Source organism: Parasteatoda tepidariorum, chromosome 7 (genome assembly GCF_982258835.1).
Source record: "Parasteatoda tepidariorum strain Cologne lab strain chromosome 7, Ptep-v5.0, whole genome shotgun sequence".
Classification (NCBI taxonomy): Eukaryota; Metazoa; Arthropoda; class Arachnida; order Araneae; family Theridiidae; genus Parasteatoda; species Parasteatoda tepidariorum.
The window spans coordinates 27,057,028-27,075,605 of record NC_141761.1 but is presented as its reverse complement, the minus strand read 5'-3'; the positions used below and the strand labels follow the sequence as shown (position 1 = coordinate 27,075,605).

The 18,578-nt window shown below is 29.6% G+C and overlaps 1 protein-coding gene across 1 annotated transcript in view; it reads right to left on the bottom strand.

Annotated features, from left to right (window-relative positions):
• Window positions 1–13,940: 13,940 nt before the first annotated feature.
• Window positions 13,941–18,578, bottom strand: part of LOC107451859 (VWFA and cache domain-containing protein 1) — a 78,835-nt gene continuing 74,197 nt past the window's right edge. The window contains exons 27-28 of the mRNA XM_087167553.1: window positions 17,143–17,373; window positions 13,941–15,436 (exon numbers count right to left, since the gene is read on the bottom strand). Of these exons, the coding sequence (XP_087023679.1) occupies window positions 15,048–15,436; window positions 17,143–17,373 (620 nt within the window). The 3' untranslated portion in view covers window positions 13,941–15,047. The remainder of the gene's footprint in view (window positions 15,437–17,142; window positions 17,374–18,578) is intronic.

Below are 18,578 nucleotides of genomic sequence, written 5' to 3'. Positions count from 1 at the left end.
CTTCCATAACTTATCTTAGACCATTTCAGGTTGCCAGATTGTAAGTTAATTGCATTTAAAAGGATGCATCCTAATTCGTAAAAAAAAAAAAAAAATCTTTATGGATTTATTTTTTTTATACTTCTTTCAGTATTATCAACTTAGATTCCCTTTTCATTATGTTTATTTGTTTGAAAAGCACACATATACTTTTCAAATTTTTATTTGTTTCATTATTTAATTTCTTATGCTTTTAGTAGCAAAGAAATGAAGGTGAAAATAATTTTCAGATGTCAGTAGAACCTTGAATAGCTTAACTTGTTTGATTTTGATTACCATTATTAACCTAAGTCGGATTCTTTTTCTTTTCTCAATTTCAATAATATGCTTGTCATGAGATCTTCAAAATGAATAACCCTCTTTGTACTGCATGGTTTAATGTGTGCAACTAATAAACGGTTTATTATTTAGTGGAGCAGGCTTTGCTCAAGACAATTTTTGTTTTTTCATTATTATTATATATAGTCTCATCATCCTCTCTTATTAAAGATTATGTTATCAGTGCAAGCAAAATATAATGATCATAGTGCGACTGGAATCAATGAAGAGCCTTACAAAGTTTCCAAAGATTTTAAAAGTAAACTAAATCTCAGCTAACAATTCAGATTATCAAATTTTATTTGAATTTATATTTGTTTTGAATTTCAAGGTATCAAAAAGGCATTTTCATACTAAAATTAAATTTAAATACTATATAGCACTGTTATTAAAAAGAAACTTAAGCTGATAATTGATGATAAATTTTAAAAAAAAGATGAAAGAAATAATATCCCTACAATCCTAATATTTCAATAATTCTATTATGACTGGCCCCAATTCTTTTGAAAAATTGAGGTTTAAAAAAATCTTCATTTTCAATTTTTACACAATCAAGTATGTAAGCCTTCCTTGTATACTTTCCTTGTATACTTATATACTTTCTTGAAAGTATGCTATGTTGCTAGTGGTATTAAAGTTTATTATATTTTGAAAATTATATTCGTAAAGTAGGGAAATTACTGCATGTTACCCTAACTTTTATTCAGGTTTAACACTAAAATTAAACTACTAAGTGCCTTTACGACAAATAAAATTTAAATATTGCTGTATTAAAATATTTTAAAGCAAAAATTAATTTTTCTGTATTGGTGTTAAATAATAATTTGTATTTCTTAAAAATAGGGCTATTTAAGAATGTATCTAAATTGCGATTGCCAAAGTTGAAATTTCTATACTCCGTTGCAAGTTAAGAAAAGACCATTTAGGATTTAATTAATCATCCGCGACTGCTTATAGTTCCATTTTATTTCGTTATCAAAATATACAAATATGCTTTCAAAACTATATAAAAGGTTTTTAAAGTTAAGCACTTCAGAGAGAAATTTAAATTTTGCTATCTTTTACGATATATATCACAGAATTATTGAAAAAAAGGTTATAGTTTCAGTCTTACTGGAATCCTAGACTTGGGACATATTTCGAGAAATAGGAACAACTATATAATGTTGCAAGAGCATTGGATTTTATTGGACCACTAAAAGTGGCACGTCTTATGCTGACATGCTCTTAACAAATCAAATGTGAGATAATGAATTTTTACTCTTGTTTGGCTGTAGAAGAAAATCGTCTGCAATAAACATTATTTGTTATTTCATCAGTATCTTTATATGCAAACAGAAAGGCGTATATTTGTTTCAATTTTTAAATATCATTTTTATTAATTCTCAATACTTGTTAAATGATTCTTCAATAAGTTTCGGTTTCCTCATTTTACACAATTTAAGAAAGCAGCAAAATAAGAAGGCTGTGCAACGTCATTTCAAGAGTTGACAATGTTGATATTCGTTTGCGCTGGGAGATTGATATCCATTTGGCATGCACTTAAATGCAGACAGGCTCTCGTCATAGGGATAATGGTTTTTTCTTTACTAGTAACAGAATATAAACATGTATTTTTGATTATTTCAGCTTTATTCTGAAGAAAAAAGAGATTAGTTATGATACAAATACTCTGCATAATAATACCATATCTTTCTCTATTTTTTAACAAGGAGGTATCAAACAAGTAAATTAAGCTATTGCTTAAAAAAATGTTTGTGTTAAGTATATTGAAAATGTAGAAAGAAAAACATGCTATAATTGTAATGTATTTTTGAATGGTGTGTTGCTATTTTTTTATTATTATTTTTTTGTTTGTTGATGTATAGTAAGGTGGGAAGCTAATAATTTAAATTCAAAGACTTAAATGCCTGTATATTCTTCAAAAACCATGTTGTCTATGTAATATAAATGATGCTAAATTATGCAAAGACCGTAATATCTACTTATGCAACGATCATAATGTCTACCTATGCAAAAACCATATAATGCCAATCTATACAAACAATTAAAAAAAAAACCAGAGTGCCTATTCTTTGGTTTTATTTCCATCGATTTTTTACACCCTTTATCAAATTCATGTGACTTACATTGTACAATTGAAATTGTACAATCATTCTCTAAATAATTTAACATTGTTTATTATTTATATGTATTAATTAGGAAAGGTGATAGAATTGTATGGTGTATCTGTACTGATATGTGAAAAAAAAGGTTCTTGAATGGCTATCATCACCAGTGACTGCTAAGCAATTAACTTGTTCCATTTTCCCACTTTTTATCCTCATTAGAATTTTCGCCAGATTTTTTATTAATATAGGTCATCTTGTACACAAAGTTTCCATCATTTATATTTATTAAGCTTATATCTTTAATAGTATACATTTTTTAGATTTATTATAATTAATATGTTTTATGCGTCTTTCAAGCAAAAATTAATAGATGTCAAAAGACAAACTCATTCAAATTCTTATAAATGTCTAAGACTTACCATTACTAAACTCTATCCCCTCACCTGATAATGAACAGTGCCTCCTCATTTCAGGGACAATGAGTTTGGCTGAGGTATGCAGACACTTTTGCACAACACAGTGTATTTACTATAAATATTTGTTTGGTGTCCTTTGTGCACCTATTGCAATAGTCCATTTGGAGGATCAACGTAAAGTCTGCTGATTTAGTAAAAGAATTTTAACTTACTGTCTTCCTTAATTAATTTACTATCTGTTTTAAAAGTAGTGCAACTTTTTGTCAACTTCTAAAAAACTAAATAGTTTTCTTTATTAGAATTATTTCAAAAAATGTACTACTTTTTTGGAAGTACGTAGTATAATTTTTTAACTAATTTATTTTATTAGTAATATATGGGAAAAATGTGAAATGTCTGATTACCAGTATTAATTATATTTCAAATGTAATAAAGTGTTAAAACTTTATTGATAATGCCATCTATGCAGTAATATTATTACATAAATTACTACTTGTCTTGTATAGTTTAATTATTTTCTTAAGTATCTAGTCATTGCTGGCAAAACTGTATTTATTTATTTATTTGATTGAAAGTGTCACAGAGTATTTATTAGTATTTAACATTCCATTTCATTCTTGTTTGATTTGTATTCCTTTTTTTTTCTTTTCGAAAATAAAGTTTGATTAAATGTAAAATATTTTGATTTCTTTCGTATACTTTTTATACATGCATAAGATTATTTGTCGGATTCGCAATTTTCTTTTTCTAATAATTTTTGATTTGTTACATGAGAAGAAGATTACAAGCCTGTTAGCTGAAATCTTTACTATCATAGCACCTGTAGATTATTTTTCACCTCAGATTTTTAAAATGAGAACAAATGAAAAAAAAAAATGTTGAATAGAAAAAGCAGAGTAAACAAAGGTCGAAGGAAAAAGTAATAATTTTTCTTTCTTCATTTATGAAAAATAAGGAATTATTTTCCTCTTTAAAAATCTGATGCCAATAACTAATATAAAAATGCTCACACACATCTTACAGGTGTTTGCTACTGTCCACTTAATATTTATTACTCTGGTTATTGTTTTATTTGCCAGTTTCATGTCCTCCTCAATAATTAGAAATTTCTGTAAGTCCTCAATATTTCAGTTTTATAATTATAACCGTCGTTATACAGCCGACCCAATTTTAGGTTTATGACTACTAATGTTCAACTCCGTGACCTTCTAATTTCGAACTCAATCCAGAAGACAAGAGAACTCCTGAATCAAGTATTGAGAGAAATTTCCCTTTAGGCCTGGTTTCTTAGGACAGGACGCCGTCAGCTGAAAATCAGCGCTAACCTCTGATTGGTCCATTTGTGAGTTTGATAGTATACGTCATCGAACGCTCATCTTGAACTACAATTGCCGTCCAACTCAACTGCAGTTGGATTACAACGTGACGTTAACCACAGAAGCAATGGCGGACAACATCCAATAGCACATTGAAATCAGCCAAGATTTTGATTTTGACATTAAACATAGCTTCTTCATTAAACATGACACTCTTCATTTAGCTCAGCTATAATGTGTTATATAAAGTCATTATTTGTTCTCTAAAACACAAGTCGACAATAACAAAATCAATACAAATTCAAAATAAATATTTGTTTACATTATTAACGCATGCACAATGAGAGATAACGTCTGCGTTGAACCGGCTGCTCACGCTGAGCTAACAAAAAAGTATTTTTTGGCGTCAGCTCTACGTCAACTTTCCGCTGACGCCCAGATAAGGCGCAAGTTCTAAGAAAACAGGCCTTGAGCTAACAAACCAGTATTTTGTTGGCGTCAGCGGGACGTTGACGCCCAGATAAGGCGCTTGTCCTAAGAAACCAGACCTTTTGTGGAAAGCGTTTGGATGGAACTAACCCACATTTGCGTTACATGGAGAGGAAAACCTCCCACGGTTAGAATGACGGCAAGGGGACTCTAACCCATGATCCATGTACCACTGAGTATAATTTACGCTATGCACTGTGGTCGGTGCGACCCGGGTGTGGAATTCGTATGGACCAACCATCGATGGGATTCTAACCCGGTTAACCTCATACCTAAAGCTCTTCTATCCCTTGAGCTACCACGGCTCTCAGACTAATAAAAAAGAATTTCGCTTTTTTTTTTATTTTTAAATAATTATCGATGTAAATTACTTGAACTTAAAAAAAAAAAAAAAAAAAAAAAAAGAGAAATTATTAATCACCGTCGCTCTGACTTCTCTGATATGCTTTTCAAACGTTGAGAAAATAATCCATTTTTAAAGCGCATCATCACTGGGGTTAAGAAATGGTTGTTGATCAACAATGGTCTTTTTAAAATATTATTATTTTAAATATTATTATTTCATCGAATGAACTAATATTTCAATTATCAAATTTGGTATCCAAGTCTTTCAAATAAATATATTGATAGCTTTAATTTTGTTTAGTAATTTAATTTAAACTTGACCTTGCAAACATTTTTTTATTTCATTTCTAATGGCAAAAGAAAATGACCAACTCTTACAAAAACAGTGAACAGCAAGTAAGAGAAAAAAGTCACTATCTCATTAACAGATGTCGGGCACTCCAGTAGCTCAGAGCCGAGAATCTCAATAGATGGTTCCTGTCCATAAGTTCATTATTCGAGCAATTTGGGTCAGCGAGAATGCCGATGCGACAGAGGTGGTTCGCCAGGCAATCATGGCCAACCATAAGTCTGAATTCTGAAACAGCTTTATTGCGGAGCTTATCGGCAATACCCTGTTCTAAGCTGTTCCCCCAACTTCTTAAAGAAATACGAGAAGTGAGCAACGCTTTCCAGTTTTGTCTCATAAAATGTTTGATATAGTCTTTTGCCGAATGAAAGGATTTAAGAGTGCTTGGCTATTGAATTCAGGGGTCCCCATCAGGGGGGAAGGGGGCGCACGATGCGCCCACTTAAAGCTTGGGGGGGATTTAGACGAGAGAATTTTTTTAAGTACATAAATAAAAGAAGCATTGTCATATTATGAGCAAGCAAAGTAGCACTATTTCGAACAAGCTAACATGGAAGGGGGAAGTTAGCAAATTTTTTGTGGGGAGGGGATGGGGGCCTTTCTTAGCCAGCATATTGGCCTGCTCATTGCCGTAGATATCGCAATGTCCTGGGATCCATTGGAGTGTTGTTTGTCACCCTTTTATCCTCAAACTCTCCAGGAGAACCTGGAAATTCTGGATAGTCCTAGAGATAGGTGTTTCACGAGATCTAATAGCTTGAATGGCAGCTTTGGAGTCAGACAGTATAACTACCGTATTGTAAGATCTGGGGGCAATTTGTTCCAGTGCTACATAAATAGCCATCAAAGGCAGTTTTCTGTTTACCAACTGGCACATAAAAAGAAAAGATGGAAGAAAATATTCCAACTCTCACATTCGGGGATAGTTCGATCAAGGAGCCATCAGTATATACACGTAACCATTCAGGGTAGAGAGTGTCGATAGTTTCAAGTGCAAGGATCTTTAAGCTGCTTTGAGGCATTTGGCTCTTAAGAAATGGTTGTGCAAGGTCCAGATTGGTAGGTATCTCAACATGGTTTACAGGGTTAGGGGGTTTTAAGCAACCCTCTACAGAATCAACAAGTTCCAGCTCTGCTCTTAATTCTAGAACTCTCTGTAGAAAACCACTTTGTGTCTTTAAGTGTCTTGGAATATTTTGGTAGTAGTTCCAAAAGGGTACATTTAATGTAATTAATTTTTCATAAAGTATAAGAGCTTTCTCTTCAATAATTGATTTGATTGATCTTGTATTGGTCAGAAATAGAAGAGAGTCAATGGGAGTAGTCTGCACTGCACCTACAATAAGTCTAAGGGCCCGGTTCTGAATTAATTCGAGTTTCTCAATCAAGTTCTTTGGGGCAAAAACAAGAACTTCACAACAATAAGTGATAACAGGCAAAATGTATTTTTTATAGGTGTTTTCTAGTGTAGTTCGAGCGCACCCCCAAAGACAACCAGCCAGGCGTTTAAGAATGTACAGGCGCTTTTCAACTTTTCCAACGCACTTTCAATGTGCAGTTTCCAGCTTAACTTATTGTCGAAGACCACGCCTAGGTATCTAAATTTATCAGTGTATAATAAGTCTTGATCTCTGTAGACCATCAATGAAAAAGTTTGCACAGCAGACTTTCTGAGGTTCACCGTCATGTTGTTGTCTTTACACCATTCAGATAGAACGTTTAGCGCTCTGTTCAAGAGCTTTTCGGTTTCATATTTTGCATTCTTCTTTGGAAATTGGGTCCACATAACTAGATCATCTGCAAACAGAAGACACTCCATTCCGTCCGTTCTCAAGGCAAGGATCAAGTCGTTTATGTAAACATTAAAGAGTGAGCAGCTACTCACTGCTCCTTGGGGCAGTCCAGTCTGGAGAATGTGACTTTTAAAGGTTGACTGTCCGAAGCGGACCTTGCAGCTTCTCTGACCCGAGAATGAAGAGAACCAATGTATCATCTTACCTTTTTCCCGCCAAACAGAGTCGTATGCAGATTTAAAATCCACATAAATTGCAGTCATTACTTCTCGTCTGTCAAGAGAATCTTTGACTAAGATGAGCCACCTGATCAGTAGTGGATCGGTTTCTACGGAAACCAGCCTGCTCATGTCTAAAGTAAATTATGGGATTCAAGTACCTAATTCAATCGGTTCATGATCATCCGTTCCATTAGTTTGGCCACAGTACTGGTAAGAGAGAAGTAGCTTTCGGCATCTTTGTCTTTTTTCAGGATAGAGACTATATCGTAGCTCCTTTCCAAATGCCAGGTACAGTTCCTATCTTCCAAATAAGATTGAAAATCTTTAAAAGAGTCAGTTTTGCATAGCTACCAGTATGCTGCATGTATGTTATCCGGTCCTGAGGACTTTTTAATTTTCAGATTGTTAAGGCAGAAGGTGAATTCTTCTTCAGTGAAAGGTAGATTTAAAATGTTTTCCGTGTCCTCCAAACGATGGATCTGAGATGAAGAAAGGTTGTTGGTATTCTTTTTGAGAAATCTTGATATCTTCCTAGCATAAGCTCCTTTTTCCTGACATTGGCTATACGACTTTGTAAAAAAAATTTTTCAATATCTCGATCTGAAAAGAATTCCCTTCCCTGGTAAATAATTGGAGTCCTTTTTGAAATAGCTTTCTTATTTGTTAAGTTCGAAATAAATTTATACGTCTTTAAACTGTCCTCCCTATAATTTATATTTTCAATAAAGTTATTAAAAGTCTTCCGTAGCAAACATTCCACTATTCTAAGATTATTTAAACATTATTTTCGAATACTATGTTTTCTTAGACAGTTTATTTATTTATTAATAGATTTTTTGCTTAAAAATTTAAAAACTTTCTATAAATAATTAATCAATATAAAATTTGGTATTTTCCTCTCCATAGAATCTAATTCAAAATATTGTCAAGTTAATAAAATATAAGCCCGGTGGCTGAGCGGTAGGTCTTCGCGCTGCCGTGCCACGGGTTCGATCCTCGGGCCGGGCAAGGTTGACTCAGCCTTTCATCCCTTCAGTGGGTCGATAAATGAGTACCAAGCACGCTTGTGAACTAAATACTGGGGGTTCCGCGTTCAGCTGACCGGAACATCTGCTCCTGCACCCCAGAGCCCAAGGTCAAGAAAACTGAGATGGGCACAGTAGGCCTTGGCCCTCTATGGGCTGTCGCGCCACTGAGTTTAGTTTAGTAATAAAGTACATAAGAAATTTAAAAAAAAGCATTAAAAACTTAACAAAAGTGCAAATATTTGATAATTCCAGGTTAAAATAAATTCGTAAAAAAATGGTTTAGACTAACAACATGGCTCATGTAAACATAAATAAATATTTCTTAATACTAGTTCCTCATGTTTAAATAAGCAAAATTTTTATTCAAGACCATTTTGAATGTAGGTGCAAATGAAACTAAGTACGTTGCCTAAAAGTAGTCAGTAATCACTGCATTTTAAAAAAGGTATCTTTTACAAGAATGGGGGAGGAGGCATAATATAGTAATGTAAGTATATTTTTATGTAGATCAAACAGACTTTAAATCTACATTAAATTTGAATTGATTGAGGGGAGGAATCAGTATGACAACCCAAAAATATTTTTAGAATATTCTTTATCTTTGCTATCAATTTTAGAAAATAACACTCTAAATATTAAACAGATTTTTAAGTAAAACTTGTGAGAAATCTTCAGTTTTTTAAATATCCAAATGTTTTACTAAAGCATCTATAAAGTAGAGCAGTAGTAAAATTTAGGAAATGCTATTGCTAGATAATGTGTAAAGGTATATGTGGCTAAAAATGAGTAAGCTACAGTGCATAAAAGAGACAATTGCTACAGTCATAATTTATTAATCTTCATGTTAATTAACATAGTTATTAACAAATCCTCCACTATGCACAACTCTAATATTAAGTTTCAATTTACTGGTTAGTCTATCAATGAACTACCCTCATTTACTCAGAAAATTTATTCATTTTTTTTACGGAACTATGTAATTATTGCCGCCCGGTGGCTGAGCGGTAGCGCTTCGCGCTGTCGTGCCGCAGGTCCCTGGTTCGATCCTCGGGCCGGGCAAGGTTGACTCAGCCTTTCATCCCTTCAGTGGGTCGATAAATGAGTACCAAGCATGCTTGGGAACTAAACACTGGGGGTTTCGCGTTCGGCTGACCACCTAACCGGAACATCTGCTCCTGCACCCCAGAGCCCAAAAAAGGTCAAGAAAACTGAGATGGGCACAGTAGGCCTTGGCCCTGTGTGGGCTAACGCGCTGCTGAGTTTAGTTATGTAATTATTGGTATGTTTTTTATTTTATTTAAAAAGAATGGCTAGGAAACCTTAGTACACATAGATCATGGTCAGTACACTATCTTTTTTCAACTTTGTATTCTATTTAGAATATTATTTGCTTTGTTCGAATTTGTCAATATAATTATCTTCTAAGCACAATATTCTAATCAAAGTCCTGTAAAATAAGATTATTTCTTTATGAATAATGAATGTTATTATAATTTTAATATTTAAAATTATCTATAATTACTGTTGACTTTTGAAGCATATTTTTTGCTTTGTTGGATCATAAGATTTATTGATAAAAAAAGACATCAAAATATTTATTTAATGTCTCTTAATTACTCATTCTATTTAATTAGCTATATCAATATCATCTATATTATAAAATATGAATTAGGTTTAGGCGTGGAGCACAATATAAAAAAAGCCTAAATAACTTTTGATCTAATCAAAAGGTATTCATGTACTGAGATGTTTTTATTAACGGTTCAATAGCTACCTTGAAAAATGCTGATTAATTTTCATAGACGACATTTTAAGTTAAGAAATAAGATCCGAAAAAGCATTTCCTCTGAATAAACAAAACTCCCCCACCAGATCTTGATTCAAAACACTCAAAATATTGGGGGTAAGATTTCGAAAAATAGAATTCCACTATTTTTGTCAGGAGAGTAGTTGAAAAGTTTCATACTATTTTTGGTATCATTAAGTATCATTCTATTGTATTTTGCTATCTCTGAAACTATTAAAGAGAATCAAAAAAAATTTTTTTTTACAAACAATTATAAAATCTCTTTAAAATATTTTATTTCCTCAATAAAAATCTTATTACAAAAATTGTCCACATAAATCATATCATGAAGGTTCAACATAAAACAAAATAGATTTAAATTTGAAAAGCTTTATTTTTTTTACTAAGTATCTAAATAAAATCAAGGAAAAAATATAGCTGATTTTGATAAAATATATTTTATTATAATAAGCATACAGCTAATTTTATACAAATCAGCCATAAATATAATACAGATTTCAAATTGTTCAGTCAGCGCTCCAAACTCAAAGAAGAAAAAAAAAAAAAAATGTATACATTAAGTAAACTTAGACAAACATTAGTTTCATTCTTACAAAAAGACAAAAATGTTTGGCTTAATACTGCTACATTTGTTTACTTTACACTGGTATAAAATCTTATTTACAGTATAAAAAATTAGAATTCAAACAAGCAGATATAATATAGATGCAGTAGATGATTCAAATAGTTAACAATTGCATAGATGGTTAAGGAGTTTCAAGACTACTAATCTAAAAAGTTTCCTTTTTTAATATAGAATATGACTTCTCTATCTTGAGTAACCTATTATTTATTTATTTTTTTACAATTTATATACAAGTTTTTGTTGAATAATATTCGAAGTAATCATTCAAAATGTTAATTTGCTGATCAAATCAAATAAGTAATTTTAATTACAATCCAATTTTTAGACACTTCAGCTTATACATATGGAAATTAAAGGAAAAAAAAAATTCTTATTTTGAATTAGATCACTGTTCCTGAATCATATCAAATATAAGCAGTTTTGTGGAATCAAAGACAATTTTGCAAACATTTTCATGACTGTGACTCCTACAAAACTGTTTTATTAAAAGTGGTTCTAAAGAAAAGTTTTTGATTTTATGAAAGCTATTTAGACTAATATTTAAACAATTATTTAAATTATAGCTTACCACAAAATTAGTTGGTTATATATAAAACTAAATCTTTATTTTACTAAGAAATTAAAATTAAAGATAATGCCAATTAAAAGCCATTTTTAAATGCTTTCTAAACTAGTAGTTTTAAAGATACTACTGATTAGAAGGGTAGCAAATGAGTAATTGTTGGCTTTATCGCTAAGATTTGGAAATAAAAAAAGTACAATGCAAATTTAATATAAATTTTATCGCTTTTCATTTTGTAATTTAAACACCAAATTCTGGCTAAATAAAATGATTAAAAATGTAAATGCGTTCCAGCTTAAAATTATTTTTACTAAAAAATAACCAAAACACCTTTTGACAGGTCAAGGTTTTCTTCTGTCCCATAAATTCCCAAACTGATTGATTGTTTAATACAAAAACATGTTCTCCAACAAGGAAAGCCAAATTAGCAGAATTTATGGTAAGTCAAAGTTTCCCATAATTTAAATTATCGGAAAGCCCATAGTTTTGAATTATCGTAAATCAACTATTTTTTAATACAAAAACATGTTTTCCATATATTGGACTGACAGAATGAACATTTGGCGAATGGAACGGATTCCTTAAAGGGAAATTCATATATTTATTTGTTTTAGTACATTTTATTTGAAGAATAAATGCACTTCTCTTTCACTTTTTATTCAAAGGGCTCATTCATGAAAACATTAGCCAATTTATAAAACACTACAGAGTTGAAAAAATTTATACTTGATTATTACATCACAATCAGAAATGATTAACAGTCGGTAAAAGCAATTCATAATAGATTTAAATGAATTTTAAAATGCATTAAATAATCTGACAAAAAATTTTTAGTTTTACCCAATGCTTAAAAACTCATGCAAAATTTTTACTCACTCTTTTAATAAGTTATATTTACAAAACAATTTTATAACTAGGATAAATTATGTGCTATGTACAAGCTAATTTTAATTCATTTTGCTTCAAGACTTTAAATAATGTAAATGCAACAACAAGTGATTTAAATGCAAGGTTCTTAGAGCTTTTTCATTTGATGAAATGATTAACATGTGGGAATATTTTGTCATAATCTACAGAAACATGCACACACACAAAAAAAGTAAGTATAAAATGATAAAAACAGATTTTAATGAAAATGATTATTTACATATGAAATATGTGATAAAATATGCTTACAAAAAAAAAAAAAAACTCTTGTTATGGATTTACCACAAAAGAACCTCAAACTTCTATATATAAGTTTGATCATTTTGTCGATAAATTTGTGTAGGTTATTTACCTCAGAAGTATAACAGCAAAAAGAACACATAATAAAACTTATAAAAAATGAGGTGTACTTGTGTTGAGGTCTAAACAAGGCAGTAAAAAATTGATTTAAAGTTTAGCTTACGAGAAAGAAAAACTATAATTTTTTACACTATACAAAATAAGATAAGGTGGGGGAACTGACTACAGAATACACAAAACTTGAGGGAGCTTATTAGATTACAAAAATATATTTTTTATCTCGAACATTTTTTAGTATCATAAACATTAAATTAAAAAAAACAAAACAGTCTACATTTATTTAAAAAATATGCGATGCTTAAAATAAAGAGTAATAATTAACCATATTTTAGTCACTAATCAGCATTTTTACATTGTCTAAAACTATATTTAGTAGTAACACAAATATTTTCGTTCAGAAATTTTAGTTTAAAGCTAAACTTAATCCTCAAATTTGTTTGTAAGCCAATTATTTATTATTTGCGTGTTGCAATAACATGCATGTAACACTTTTCCCTGATTAAAAATTGGATCATCAGCAGAGTACTGAATTTCCAACTAATCAAAAGTAAGTTATATCTAACACACCCCGATTCAATTCTAAATGTATATTCAATAAGTTACTAAGACTTTAAAACACATGTACAAAAATTTAAGACCTAAAAACAAAAATGTATGAACTATTTGAAATAAGTATGATTAAACAATTTCAAAAACACTGAAAACTAATATTTTGACAAATACACACTTAGCAATTGCGCCTAGTTTTGTTTTTATAAAGAAGATTTGATTTATGTCATGTTTAAAAAAAAAAAAAAAAAAGCAAGTCACTATTCTAAGAGAAAATCTAAATATTTGATTTAATACATTACGCTGGGATAAAAGTCAGAAATTCTCGGAATTACATCAATTTTAATTACAAAAAAAAAAAAATTTTATATTTCATTATTTTTATTTAATGAAAATTTTTAAAAATACACAAACATTTTGGTGTCTTGCTACCGTTAATTCACAAATTTAAAAAAAATCTTGAATACCAAATTACTAATAGATAAAAAAAAAAAATTAAGGAGATAATTATTCAATATTAATTCAGATAATTGTCTCACGATGGAAAAATTGTATTAAAAAAAATAATATTGGATAAAAATGAAGTTGGTAGAACTGCATTCTCCTAAGGAAGAATGAGGTTAAGCAGACCATCACAAGTATACATTTTTACAGTAGCAGACCATAATAAAAAGGCACAAGGAGCTAATTCAAAAGAATTTTTAATCCACTTTGCTAAGCGGAAGACAACAGATTTCATCCTAAAACAGATTCTACAATTATATATATATATAAATAACAGCATAATGTATAGCTACGGCTTAAAAAATTAAACGAAAAAACTTCTAGTTTCAAGTCAAAGCAATAAGTTTTGCATAGTAGAATGTCAAGAAAATAAATAAGAATAAAGAGTGAATTAAAAGCTTTACAAATGTATTAATACTTTACTTATATAATAATTTAAGTTTTAAGATTGGACTTGATATATAAACATAATTTATAAAAATAAAGGGGAGTCATTCATATTAAAATCTTTTTAATAAAATTTGAACTTCATGTCAATCTAGCTAAAAGTATATATAGTTGCCACATCATAAACATCTACAGGATTTTTGTTTTTGGAATAACAAGGTAATTAACATTAAAAACAAAAGAGTTGAAACATTTTTAAAACATATTCTTATGCATAATTCATGCGTGTCATATTTTTATTATCTTGTACCTCTTGGACAGACCAGTACTAATGCCTAGTGATTTGACAAATAAATATTAATACTGGACAAATATATACCTGCCAACCATTACAGATTCTCCAGGCTATTTCATATTTATATCTATAGATGTAACATAATTTATAAATTTATTTTTAATTAAAGGATGTTTAAATCCCATTTAAAATAATTTTGACCACTACTATATATGTAAATAAATGAATCATATATATAAAAATGCAAATTAATGTTAAGTCGGGTAAATGAAATTTTTTATTTATTTATTTACAATTGTATTTCAGTTATTTTTTCAAGTACCACTTGAGAATTCCTGTGTGGAATAAGCAAAGTCTGGGACATGTGTCAATACCAAATTTGAACACTTTAATCATTTTCAACATAGCTCAATTTCAAAAGATGTTAGTTACCTCGTTTTCCTTAAATACCACAGATATATAATAACAAAACGATAACAACTCTAAATTTCTCACAACAAGAAAAAACTGCACAATCTATAAGCAGGTAACATAACCAGCATGTTACACTTAATGAACTTATTATTTACACTTATAAATACATAATGCACAACTGAACACACATTTTCAACTCACATTCTCATTATGCACTTGAACATGAGCAAGCATAAATGCACCTTTACCTTTCACCACCATGTCTTTCTTGTGCACCTTGGAGGGAGGGAGTTCTATTTTGGTGACCGATGGTGACATGGAACAAGCGGTGGATGGTACATAAGAGAGTGGGGAAGAGGTGCAGCTGTCGCTGCTGAGAGAGTTCTGAGAGGCTAGGGTGTCAGGTCTCTCAAGGAGAAGAGGCTCAAAGTAAGGAGCTAGTTCATTATCCTCGTGAGGTGTCATGGTGCTGTAACCATGATCACTGTCACCACCTGCTGGTCTTCTGTAATTTGTAGGCACCCGATACGGAAAGGCAACATGTTCTATAGCAGGTATCAGCTGACGACACATAGGAACAACTGAAGAAAAAAAAGTCAACATTAAGCATAATTGTAACTTCGAGAGGGATTTTCATTTTCTTATTAATTAATGATTATTACAAACATTTTTATGAAATATAAAAAAAAAAGAAAATGATGCAAAATATATTGTAATTAAGACTTATAATAATAAAAAGTTAAGGTGAACAGAATCATAGATGGCTGCTTTAAAAAAATTAATGGATTCAGAAACGAAATACATTATAAAAAACATTTTCTAAAATTCTATTTTAACAAACCTCAATATAGAAACATAAATTAATAACAAACATAAGACAGCATTTAATTTTATTAATTTATTATTTTTTAGGGAAATTACACAAAATTCCTTCTCCCTTACATTTCACAAATAAGTTTCCTTTGCCAATTAATTCAGCTTGTCCATTATAACAGAAACACTTTTATGACAAGACAGAGTAGAAATTCTTGAATTAAATTAAAGGAATAAATACAATGAGCACATTTTTTAGAGAAAAAACTATGTCATAATTAAAATCAAGAGGCTTTATAGAAAATGAACAAAAGGGGAATGAAAACATTACTCGAATGATCACTAGTAAAAGGATAAAAATATATTAGACAAGTTTGCTTAGAGCGAAAAAAAAAATAACTTAAAAAAAAAAATAAATAAATAAAATAAATAGGTAAGAAAAATAAACAAGAAAACTTCTTCACACTTAGGTGTTACTTCTTTTGTTTAAGGTTATTTGTAAGGTCCCATTTTCATGAATTTGTACACTTTTATTCTAAATTTTTTATAAAACATGCAATATCAAAATAATTTTTTTTTTCTTGCATATAAATATTAGTGATATTTTCACAACACTTTTTCATTAAACTTTAACTGCCTGATAATTTAAATAATATTTTAACAAAGATCCAGCTCTAACCTAAAAATGTAATTAAGGAACATCAAAAGTGTAAATAGTAGGTAGAGAGAAAAAAAAAAAAGAAGTTCAAAGTCAGAATAAAACATATTAGAAATGAGAAAGGGACAACTTGTAAAAAATTAACACATTATTATTTAATGTTAAACCGTTTTCCCTTTCTACTTAAAAAAAATAATTCAGGGGCTATTATAAATATTTTGAAACTGCTTAACCAAAATTTCTAACTAAGGATAAATAAATTTGATAGATCGTTAAAATTAGAAAAATAAAAAACGTTTTAAAACAGATCCTTCAAAATTTTTATTTCATTCAACTACCTCTTTTCTTTGATATGCTAATTAATTTGAAAAGAGTTTTAAAATAATTGGAACATATAAATTTTTATCTGTTAAGATAGGTAAAAAATTATAAATATATATATTAACAAGTAAATATGTTTAATTCAGGCTTACTTTTTTTTCAGATTTTTTTTTTCTACATTTCAAATTTTAATTTTTAGATACTCATTATTTTATATTTTTATTAATTTCAAATTCCTAACCTTGATTTACAAAATATATATATATATATATATATATATATATATATATATATATATATTAATAAGCAATAAAAAGCAGTATTCCTCACAATTTAAAAACTTTATGACAATATTTTAGTTCTAATTCAAAATTCTCTTTTTTTCAAGGACTTTAGCAAATGATTTTCATGACCTTTTAGGAGCCCTTGAAAGCCAGGGGAAATTTGTCGTAAAAAGTACTTTACTGAGAAAACAATATTGAAATAAGAAATTACCAGGATTAATGTGCTCGTGGTAAGATTCCACTTCATCTGCTTCATTTTTAAGGTGAGCCATTGTAAAATTGTCAGGAGAAGACATCCCATAGTGTGGAGCTCCAGAATTTCTCCTTTTCCGGAAGAAATACATCATACCAATAACAATGACAAGGCACACGATGCAAAAGGCAGTTATGGGTCCAACATTAGAATCTGCAAGCATTAGGAGTTCACCCTCAGGCAACTCTTCTGTAAAAACAAAATTTGCAAATGGATTTTAAAAATAACAAATTATTTTTTTATGAAACAATTTCTTATTGTGTATAAAGTAAGGAAACACATTATATATATTAAAGTGCAGTGAAGTTACCAATGATTAATTTTGCCCCTAAGCAATTTCATTTATATACTTTAATCATGACATTTAGCTTTACAGTCTGGAAACAAGGAGGTTGAGGAAGTAGACTGATTTCAAATCGATAGAAGCTTGTTTAATAACATAGATTAATACACTTAATAATTTTACATAACTTGCACCAAAACAGTAATTAAAAAACCAATTTCACAAGAAAGTTGTTTGCTAAAAAATTAATAAAATGTTAAAAATTACATATACAGTAAAGGTTTGATGTAAAAAGTATAGCTTTTAATGAGAACCTTGATATTCAAACTATTTGAGGCATCAAATGTACCCTACCTAATACTTAAAATTCATATGTTGTAAGATAAAAATGTTCACTATAATATAATCAAATTAGAGTGGAAAAGTATGTCATTATTATTCAGGTTGCATAGACAAATTTTTCAACAAAAAACAAGCACCTTTTAAGCACTCAAAAAATATTTTTAAGCGCTTCCAAAAAAAATATCATAATTAGGCAGGGTTGGTAAGTTTTTGACAATTGACAGTTTTATCCAGTTTCAACCATGGTTTTAAGTGTCATGTTAAAAACAAAACCTTTTGACATAGTTTTTGTTACAATTCTCAAAACAAAACTGACAAAATTTCGGCGTAAGGATAATTATTAGCTATTATAAATATGAAGTATTTTTAGAATGACATGTAAAATTACAAGAGTTCCATCAATTATATTCTTGAATTACTTTAACATAAAATTCTTTTTATTTTGAAAATTACTATCAAAAACCCAAATTTTGGTTCATAAAATATTAAATATATTATAAATAAAAAGATGTCAAATTGTGATTTATCCAAACCTTTATTTTGTTCAATTATTGAAAATAAAAATACAAAAACAATTATTTTATAAGAAACACTTAACAATCATCCTATTATCAACTCATTCGAACAAACATTTATATTTTTTGTAAATTATAATTAGTTAACTTATGAGGAAATATATTATACTCCTGATTTATTGGAAATACTCATGTATATATAAGCAGGAGTACAAAAAATTCTTAGTCCTTAATATTTCCTAGGAACAAAAATT